The 10,523-nt window shown below is 34.7% G+C and overlaps 2 protein-coding genes across 2 annotated transcripts; one reads left to right on the plus strand and one right to left on the minus strand.

The window, feature by feature from the left end:
* Nucleotides 1–6,279: 6,279 nt before the first annotated feature.
* Nucleotides 6,280–7,722, plus strand: PHYBLDRAFT_146280 (hypothetical protein; the record flags this gene model as incomplete). Its single annotated transcript, XM_018431616.1, has 6 exons — nt 6,280–6,561; nt 6,677–6,700; nt 6,778–6,975; nt 7,135–7,168; nt 7,299–7,590; nt 7,701–7,722. 6 exons carry the CDS (start codon nt 6,280–6,282, stop codon nt 7,720–7,722), a joined length of 852 nt encoding a protein of 283 aa, XP_018291006.1.
* Nucleotides 7,723–7,842: 120 nt separating this feature from the next.
* Nucleotides 7,843–9,385, minus strand: PHYBLDRAFT_65104 (hypothetical protein; the record flags this gene model as incomplete). Its single annotated transcript, XM_018441397.1, has 7 exons — nt 7,843–7,974; nt 8,065–8,367; nt 8,480–8,600; nt 8,718–8,808; nt 8,902–9,025; nt 9,183–9,304; nt 9,376–9,385. The coding sequence occupies 7 exons, from the start codon at nt 9,383–9,385 to the stop codon at nt 7,843–7,845; spliced, it is 903 nt and encodes a 300-aa protein (XP_018291007.1).
* Nucleotides 9,386–10,523: the final 1,138 nt, after the last annotated feature.

Below are 10,523 nucleotides of genomic sequence, written 5' to 3' on the forward strand. Positions count from 1 at the left end.
TGCAGATATGTATTTAAAAAAAGGGAGAAAAAGGGGGGTTTCCATAACTGCCTAACAACACCTAACTTTATAAGCGATGGGAAATATTTCAAGAAGACCAAGATAATAATAATCTCTATTTTTTTCAAAAATAGATTTCTTACAAGTGAAGTAATCAAAATATTCAAAATTAGACATGGCTTGGATCCAATGTTGTAAATATACATAAATACATGCAAGTGTATATGTATGTATGTCTAATAATTACAATCAAACAGACTAGTCTTGTACAATTTTGGGAAGAATATCACGTAAGATGCATGGAAGGAGTGTGTCAATAATGAAAAGCCAAAATCAGAAATTCCAAAGAATGGTAACTTCTTAGCTAAAGACGCGTTACTTGCTGTCAGTAATTATTTTATGGGTGATATCATTTTGAAAGATATATATATATATATATATATTAGCCTAGCAGTATGTTAAATACATGACTCCATTCTTCTTCAATATAATTCCTTTTCGATTTCTCTTTAAAGAATAGAATAATACGATCATTGGAAATGATTTGGGGAATCGTTCGAATCAAAGCCAACAGCTGTTTTATTTTATTTTATTTTATTATATATATTATTCCATGCTACTTTTGGAATTGTCTTTAGGGTGAGAGTGATATTAGGGTTGATTTACTCTAAATATCTTTATTCCACAGCCAAATCTTATTTTGCTAGGACTGCTTTAAGATATTCTTAATATTAAAGGTAGCTGAATGGGTTATCTGGTGTAGGTGCTTGTTCTCACCAAGACAGTATATTTCACGTGACAGTCATATCAATGAGAAAAGAGGTGTAAAGAAGAAAGAAAGAAAGAAAATAAAAGGGTATTTTTATCATTGAATCCTCGGAAGCTCGGGCCTCTGGGACTAAAAAGGATATGTAAACTTTAAGAGAATAGAATAGAAAGAATAATTTATATATGTGTGAATCTAATTTTTTACTATTATTTTCTTTGTTTTTGAAAGGGATATTCCTTTTTCTGAACTGCAGATTCTTTTTATATAATATACAATACGGTGTTGTAACCAAGACTAATCCATACGCATACACACACACAATATAAAATAAAATAAAATAAATAAATAATATCAAGGGGGTGGTACAGCCAAAGACGGCCAAAAAAGGGATCTTGTATTATCAGCAATCACTATCATTACGTCTCTTGTCTGGCTGATAGTGTATACAATAAGATATACAAGATGGATGCACAGAATATCAATGTCACAAAAAAAAATTCAATTGGGCGTTTCGTATATAGATCTATTTAAGACCTAAATATTAAATAAATCTTTATCATTCATTTATTTATTTATTTTATTTTTTTCTTACATATTATATTCATTTTGTACGCAATGCTGAGACCTATTCCAACCATTCAATCTTCACAAAACACCGCTAGTCTATACAACTATGCCAGAACAGATGTATTCGCCCATAACAACCAGCAAACATTCTCTAGTCCTGATCGCATACCATCCTTCACCGCCATCCTTCTCCTCCAAGCACAGGCATCCGTAATCCAAGCCATTACAGCCATTCCCCCACAGGAGCCTACCATCTCTGGCACCGTACAGAAATCAGTGCGCTGGTTCTTGATCTTTGGTCTTTTTGTCCTCGATAATGTCTCCCATGCCCTAAGCGTCGATGTAGAATTGGCTTCCCTAACTCACCAAGACTCTCTCAGTGCAACCAGTTATCCAGATACCGTATGTAACGCGACAGAAGAATACTTCCATCCCGCATATGATCGTTCTATCACCCACCAATCATCAAGTGCTACCTTACAAAGAAGAAGGCAGAGTATCAAGAGCGACGGAACGATGCATACTGATGTACCACCACAGTATCAAGATAATGATACCATCATTAATATTAATAACGATAATAACGAGCAAATAAACCTCCGTCAAGAACAAGAGCAGGAACAGGGGCAGGAACAAGAAAAAGAGCTGGAGCAAGACCAAAAGCACGAACAAGGAAAAGAGCTAGAGCAAGACCAAAAGCAAGACCAAAAGCAAGATCAAGAGCAAGATCAAGAACAAAAGCAAGATCAAGAACAAGAACAAGAACAAGAATTGCAAACCTCAAAATATGTTTCTCACAGCAAAGACATTGGCTGTCAGACCTCTCCACATACCATGTATCATGATACCCCCAATCTAATGCTCTTCAACTTTTATGATAAAGATTCTTCTTCTCTTCCCAACACTCCAACTCACACTCCAGTTAATGTACTCAAGATCGACACATCTTTTCTCGAACCCTCTCACATGTCAAGTCCAAGCCAAAGTCCAAGTCCAACTCAAAGCCCAAGTCCAGCAAGTCTTCCAAGTCTTCCAAGCCTGCCAAGTCTTCCAAGTCTGCTAAGTCTATCAAGTCTCGTACCCCAAAGCTCGTTTCTTGCTCTTCCCACTGACTCAGAAATCGCCGCTTCTCAAAGTCCAATGCACAGTCCAAAACTTAGACCTTCTCACATACCTACTCGTAGTCGTAACAATAGTCGTGCTAATAGCCCTGTACTTGGTCCTCAGAGAAGTCGCAACTGTAGTCGTTCTAATAGCCCTGCACCTGGTACAACTCAATCTCGTATACCGCGTAGTAGACCTCACAGCCCAGCACTCGCTCCAATCGACACATCTCGGTGTTCAGCACAGAGCCCGGTCAGCACTCCACAACAAAGCCCAGTTTTTATCACAGTCCGGCCATCGGCAAGCACTGGCTTTGGCATCCATCCAAATACTGATAAAATACCCCCGCTTAACTTGAGAAGGTCGGTCTCAAGTACCACACGCACGAAGAAGCCGGCTGTCAACCCAACCGGAGTGACATCTACCCCTCTCCTTGTCCCTGTCCCTACTCCTACTCCTACTCTCAGACGTATTACTGCTCAACGCGATCTGTGCAGAAAGGTATCTCCTGACCCTCAGTTACAGCACAGTAAATTGGTACCACGGCCAAGTCTAGTACGAAGTTTGCCAAAGATTAGCACTAGTACCAGCAGCATTACAGCCACAGCTACAGCTACAGTCAAGCCCAGCACTAGCAGTAGCAGTAATAATAGCAGCAGCAGTAGCAGCAGCAGTAAAATGGGCGGCAACAACAACACCAAGAATAAAAATACTCTATCAAGTGGCGGTTCGTCTTCAATGCTTGTCCGACCAACCGTGTCATCAAGTACCAGTGCTTTGGCTGCCAGAGCACCCGTCAAACCAAACCAGACCAGCAGCCAACCTGTCAGACCTACCAAATCAATCAGCCTTGTCCGTACCACTCCAAGCATTTCAACCTCAACCGTTGATTCTTTCAACATGCGTTCGCCATCAACCTCTTCATCTCTTATTCCCACGATACATCTCCCAGGTCCACAGACCAGGTCTTCAGCGTGCCACTCTCCTCGTCTTCCACGCGCGTGCCATTTTAATGAAGAGACGGTATCATGCGAAAAGACCCTTGGGGAGTTTCTTCATGAAAACCCCCTTATTCGTAAAGAACTCAACGCTAATCATGGATCTCGAGCAGGTTCATGTCATCCTAGTCCTACATTCAAGCCATGGAAACCCTAATAAAAATATAAATATAGAGTACATATGTACTTACCCATCTACCTACTTACTCACTTACCTACCTACCTACCTACCTACCTACCTACATACACATACCTACATACATACATTACATATAAATAAAATAAAAGTTTCTGTTTCAAAAAATGTATAATAATTTCCTTTTTGTTTTTGTTTTTGATTTTTGATTTTTGATTTCATGTGACTTTTTGCACCTGATTCCATTGATCACACACAAACTACACAAACTACACAAACTACACACGCACAATTTTCTTATCCATTGGCGATCTCTCTTTCTCTATATTTTTTTCTTCTTCTTAAATAAATAAATGATAAATTTTGTGCATTGATATGCTCACAAGGTCTGCCTTAAAAATATTCTGAGGCTTTTGTGCAACGACCCCACAAAAGGAAGAAATAAATAATGAAAATAAAAAAAGAACAATGTAGATACATAAAATGTGCATGACGGGTGAAATACATTATCTATCAGCAGCAGTAAAAAAAATTGGGGGTTAGATAGTATCTTCTTTATAACCAGTCTTATTCTTCTTGATTTAATTTTAATTTTATTTTCTCGGGTAAAATAATTGTTCAATTCAATTCAATTCAATTCAGTTCAGTTCAATTGAGGAAAATGGTGAATACAAAGACAAACAAAGTAGATTTGTACCCAGAATATTTTTGAGTTGTATTTTGTACAGGAAGGGTAAAGTAAGAGTCCTTGATTGTATTGTATTGTATTGTATTGTATTTTATCGTATTATTCAGTAACGAGATGGACGTACTTGACCTTTCATGTGCATTAAGTGTACCCACAACATCCACTGATAAAAAAAAATCTCGTTTTGAGTGCTGATTCTCATATTTATCTCTGTTACATCAATTGCCCCGCATTCTTTTTATTTTTTAAAAAAAAAACTCTTTTCTTTCCTTCCTCTGACAGATTTCAGATTAATTCACACCAATCTAACTATCTGGCTATCTATCTACTATATATAACCACTCCCCATTTTTGGAACTTTTGAAACAATTCAATTTACAAGCTTTATTTAGTCTTATTTGACTTGTCAAAGCATTTTTATATATTTTTTTAAAAAAAAAGGGTTTTAGCATATCTTCTTCTTTTGGTCAAACTTGAAACCATAAGATTTTAATAAAGATGGGAGAAGATGATACTGATAAAAATATATAATTAGTCATGCATTTATTACATACATATATACATATATACATATATTTCAAAATTGAACCCATTGGAAACAATACCAAATGTTACAAATTCTGTCTTTTTTTTGTTTGTTTCATGATGTAAGTGGCCCTTTTGTCGACCTTTGTCAACCAATCTGTGAGCTTAACTGCTTATAACTTTGCCCTACATAGCAAACTTCCTTGTCGTTTAGAGATAGCTCAAAGTCTACTACACTCTACTCTGATTGTTCTTACAATGATAGACTTCAAAGTTTTCGAATTTATTTCAGTTCTCTTAATAGCACTCTGACAATGAAAACTGCATTTTGTATCCAATAAGCATAGAAAAGATCCAAAAGATACTGGTACGTGTTACAAGGATATCCTTTTTTTTTTAAAAAAAAAAAAACACTGAAATGTATTCCTTGCCATGGCAACCACTTTTTCTTTCTTTTGATATTAAGAAAAAAAAAGTTGAACCGTTACTGTTTACTTAATAATGTATATTGGCTTTGAAAAAGAAAAGAAAAAACTCCCAAATTTCGCTCTTCTGTTTTTTTTTTAAAAAAAATTAATTTTTTAATTTATTTATTATTTGGCGCATGTTTAGAGTATTTGCAGTCATTACTACTTTCGCAAGCCAGATTAGTTTTTATTTTCTTTATTTGTTACCATGGTTACTACCAAATCTTTGGTGAAAGCATAATTCTTATAAGAAAATGTAAAAAAAGACAATCTAATTGATGATCCATAGCTCTCCACAGTATACAATCAAGAAGTTCTATGTATCAAGTATCCTTGGCATTTTAATTTCTTGCTTTTTTTTCTTTGGTGTATTCCATTGCCCTGCATGAGTTTATCTTGTGGTCTTTTTTTTTTAAAAAAAAAAAGGAAAAAGAAAAAAAAAGCGAGATCAAAAAGCCCACCCACACTTTTGGGAGTATTGTTCAGTTGACACTGAGGATGAGTGAATGAGATATGAATGAATATAAGGAGTAAGGGGTAGTAAGTAGGAAACAAGCTTTCAATCTCTCCTCTCTTTCTCACCTTCTTCATATATACATATATATATATATATCCTTTAAATTGTAATAGAATAAAAGGTGGTGGTTATGATAGTTATGTCGCAGTAATAGCAATAGTAGCAGTAGTAGAATCATTTATTTTAACAGTCCCACAATATGCTGTAAACCTTATTTCTTCACCTTTTGAATACCCAAAAGAAAAAAAGAAAAATCTCCCCCACTTACAATTTTGAATATCAGACTTACGCCAATACTTTTGCCCTTCCTGCCCCTTTACTTGCCTGGGCGGGTCTTGATGTTCCAAAAGAAGAAGAAGAAATAAAGAACTTCTAAATAGGGAAACTTTTGTACATCTCAAATAAAAATAAGTCCTGGCTAAATTTTCTTTCCAAATTCCTTTTTTTTACTTTTCATTACTTTCTCTTTTTTTTTTAAAAAAAAAAAAAAAAACAAAGCAAAATTACTATGGATATTAATTGGAAGATATTCAAGAAAAGCCCAGAGACGCTCGATATATACACGGCTGATGCTGTTGTAACCTATGTACCCACTGGTATGGGTGCAAAGGGAAAGGCATCCATTCGAGAGTTCTTTCTTCAAAAAGGATTTGGTCCCCACCAACTCCATGAAACAGTACATTCATCCGTGTCGTCCTACAACAAGCGAATCGAAGAAGTCGAGTGGAATGTGACATTTGATAAAGACAATTGTTCCTGGCTGGTACCTGGATTAGAGCAATATGTATCTGTAAGTCTTTATATTATTCTTTGGCCTCTTTGAAAAAATAAATAAATAAAATAAATAAATAAATAAAGAGCGTTTCAAGTTACACCTGTCTTAATTACTTTGTTACACTTAATAGAACAAGTCAATTGTATTGCCAGCGGTAAGAATATATATATATATATAGTATATATTTAATATATTTAATATATATATATATAATATAATATAATATACTAGGTTATCTCGGCAGGTTTCGAGCGTAATTTGATATCGTCCATTAAAGTCTATTGGGATCAAGCATGTGTCTTGCAACAGCTTGGCCTTTTGCAGCAGCCAGACTGGCCCATTGTTAGTGGCAAAGATCAAGTGAATGTTCTCAAATCACCAACGATGCCTCCACTTCACGGGCTTTCTATCGAAAGTAATGAGACAAAGGTAATATGATCATTTTATTTAATTGATAATTTATCTATCTATTTATCTGTACGCATATACAATATATACAACATATATATACAGCATATATATATATATATATGTACACGTGTGATTAAATACTAGAATCAATATATAATATACATCTCTAACATATAGACCCAATTTAAGCATGATGAACAGTCTACTTACAGTAAGTAAAGAATATAATATATAAAGCAGTATAAGAAAGAAAGAAAAAAGAAACCTTTGCCATACTATGTAAACAGTACATATATATGTATATGAAATATTCATTTCTTCATATACACATATACAAAAAGTGCCTGGAAGAGTATTTGGTCCCGTAAAGCCCGAAGATCAAGTTTCAAGATCAGTTCTTAATGTTCATCCCATCAGACCCAAACGCAACATCTTCACCTATGAGCCACCACCGACCCGTCCTATGGTAGCTCACAACCCCTCAATCCTTGCCTCTTCTATTAAATTCTCTCAAGAAGACGGACCAAATCATGGCTCTCCAGCCAACGGTCGTAACGTTAATGGTGCAAGAGCAAATCTGTTGACCAGTCGTAGTGATGCAACCAGTAATCGTCGACCGGCTCAGCAATCAAGGTAAATGGATACAATCATATAGATAAATAAGCTTGTATTTTTGTGTACACAACAAGACTCTAATCCAATATACGGATGTATATATGACATTCCATTTTATCTTTATTCAGAAACATCTTTGCTCATCAGTAATTTTGTAAACGCCTCTTATATAATATAAGTATAAATATTTAGTAATAATATTATACTCTTTAACATAATAATCAACATATAAAGAATATATATATAAAACCTTGTTATAACATATATAACTCAGGTGCTTAAAATGATTTCAGCTGCTCTGTTAAGATCATTATGAGACTGTACTAGTGCACTTATAACATTCTGACGTCCAATCTCTGGGAACATGGACATCATTGCATTGATATCCTCTTCCGGGACAACCTTGGATAGATAATAATAATAAATCAATTAGTTAGCCAATTAATTGACATACAAAATAAGAAATAAAGACAAAAAGTATTAATGTTTTACCACTGCTGCTTGTTCCTGTTGCTCCTGTTGTTGGTGTGGTCTTCTCTGTCTTAGATCTCTGTTTGTTTCCCTTCCACGTCGTTGGGATACTGCAGGAGAAGATGCTGGACGAGTTCGAGAACCCGACGAGCCAGCGACGGGTGAAGTATTCAGTATTGGAAGAACAAATCGGCTAGCAAATGAAGACATCCATCGAGGGAATCGGTACTCTTTTATGGCTCCCAAATTGGCATCATAAACAGCCCCGACCAACAATCCACAGAGACAGGGAATTGCAGATGCTAACCCATTAGAGAAAAAGAGCTGTTTGTTTTGTTTAAAAAGAAAACATCAATATAATAAAATAATATATTATGGTTACAAAAATTGTATTAATTCTTTATATATCTATCTATCTATCTATCTATTATCTTACCGAAATTGCTGCCGTGTATACATAAGTTTTATCATTCAACAGGCTACCAAATCTTTCTGAGCGAGTACAAACAGGTATTTGATTATGGAACTGGTAAAGTATGGCAAACAGAACTCCATATCTAAATATATAAAGGGCCAAGTAAAGAATTAATATATAATCTATTTAATCAAAATCCTCTTTGCACATATATTACATTACACTACACTACACACAAAAATCAAATACACATACTTACGGTCCACTAGCAATACTCTTTAGACCAATACTATTACCAATCAGTAGTAATGCACCTGTTTGCAATAGAGTACAGGTAATTATTGATATCGCTACAAATGCCTAATTATTATTATTATTATTATTTGAAGCCACAAAGGTAAATAAATAAATACCAAAATACATAATTAAATAGATAGATATACTTGCCGTATATTTGGCTGTTCCATAACGACGTTCAATCACCCTCATATGATATATAAGCCATGTTCCAATCACAGTTGTACCAATACTTCCAAATGCCCAGTGAGTAGAGAACAAACGCCAAAGCTATTGAAATACAAAACAGAAACTAAATAACTATACACATACACATACACATACACATACGCATACGCATATACGCTAGTAAACACATATATACATGTATTTGATATTATGTGCTAAAGGCTTTATTTATTCATTCCATTCATTTTTCTTTATTTACTTCGTGATGAGTCAGAGGGAGTTCAAGACGTGTGTCAAGCCGTGCCTCCAACACCTTTGTTAGGACAGAATATCCTCCTACAACAGACACGAGGAATCTTGACGTAGGTGCATGGCGAAATCCTTTGTGATGATTGAAATTAGGTCTACATGATTCATCTGTTTGACTTTATATCTTCCAAGTTTTACTGTACCTGTGGACATGGTGTTGAAAAAAAAAGGGGGGTGGGGTGGTGGGGGGAGGAGGTGAAGGACTGGCGTTCCTGCAAGTATCTCATTGGCTATTCTGTTACACGTGAAAATATTGCTTTGAAATTTACACTATGATGATAATATATATTACATTATATTTAAAATATGAATATTAAAATAAGGCTGTGTATTGTAATGTACACAAGATTGCTATACATGTTTCCTATTTACACCAAATGATAAGGCAATGGTTTGTTCTATTTCTTTGGAAGAGCAATAAGAATATAAGCACACACACTACATACATACATACATACATACATACATATATTGATTTCAGCTTGATATTTTAAACATGTCGTACGTTGCACAGTATTAATGTTATTGGCATCATCAATTTTCCTATTGCTCTTGTTTATTTGTTCAATAGACCGAAATATTCCGTGGGTATAATATATGTAGCATATGTAGCATGTGTTGTATATGTATGTTGTGCGTATAGTGTGTGTGTGTGATGCTACACATTTTAACAAGGTTTGTTCTTTCTTTGTTACTGGATACACGATGGCGTGAGAGTCAAGGATCTCTATTTTCTCTATTTATTTTTGAACAACCATAACCATAACCATAACCATAGCCAAAACCATAACAATAACCAAAAAGATAGAAAGAACTATTCGAACTATATGACTATTTGTTTCGCGAGAAAGAGTATTGATTTAGTATGAAGCATATAACATTCAAGTCAATTATGTTTTTTATTATAAGCATAGGTGTAGTTACTTTACTATTATTTTATAGACAATTGAATCGAATTGAATTGAGTTGAGTTGAGTTGTATCTTGTCTCAATTTTGTTCGGTTAATTGTGTCTGTTTTTTTTTAATAACAAGTATGCGATGTAGTTTTCTATTATAGACTTTAATCTGGCAGATCTTGTGAACCAAAACGTTTCTCTCTTTATCTTTATCTTCTTTTGCTTCCAATTCCTCTTCTTGATCTTTTTTTTATAACCAAGCTTATTTAGTGTATATATATATAAGGAAAACATCCTTTTGAAGTCACCACTTGACTTGTCCTATTCTGGGTCTGTATTAAAGTATTTTATTTCACATTCAAACTTTTGCAAGTCAAAAATAGTGTTACTCTAT

Source organism: Phycomyces blakesleeanus (genome assembly GCF_001638985.1).
Source record: "Phycomyces blakesleeanus NRRL 1555(-) unplaced genomic scaffold PHYBLscaffold_12, whole genome shotgun sequence".
NCBI lineage: Eukaryota > Fungi > Mucoromycota > Mucoromycetes > Mucorales > Phycomycetaceae > Phycomyces > Phycomyces blakesleeanus.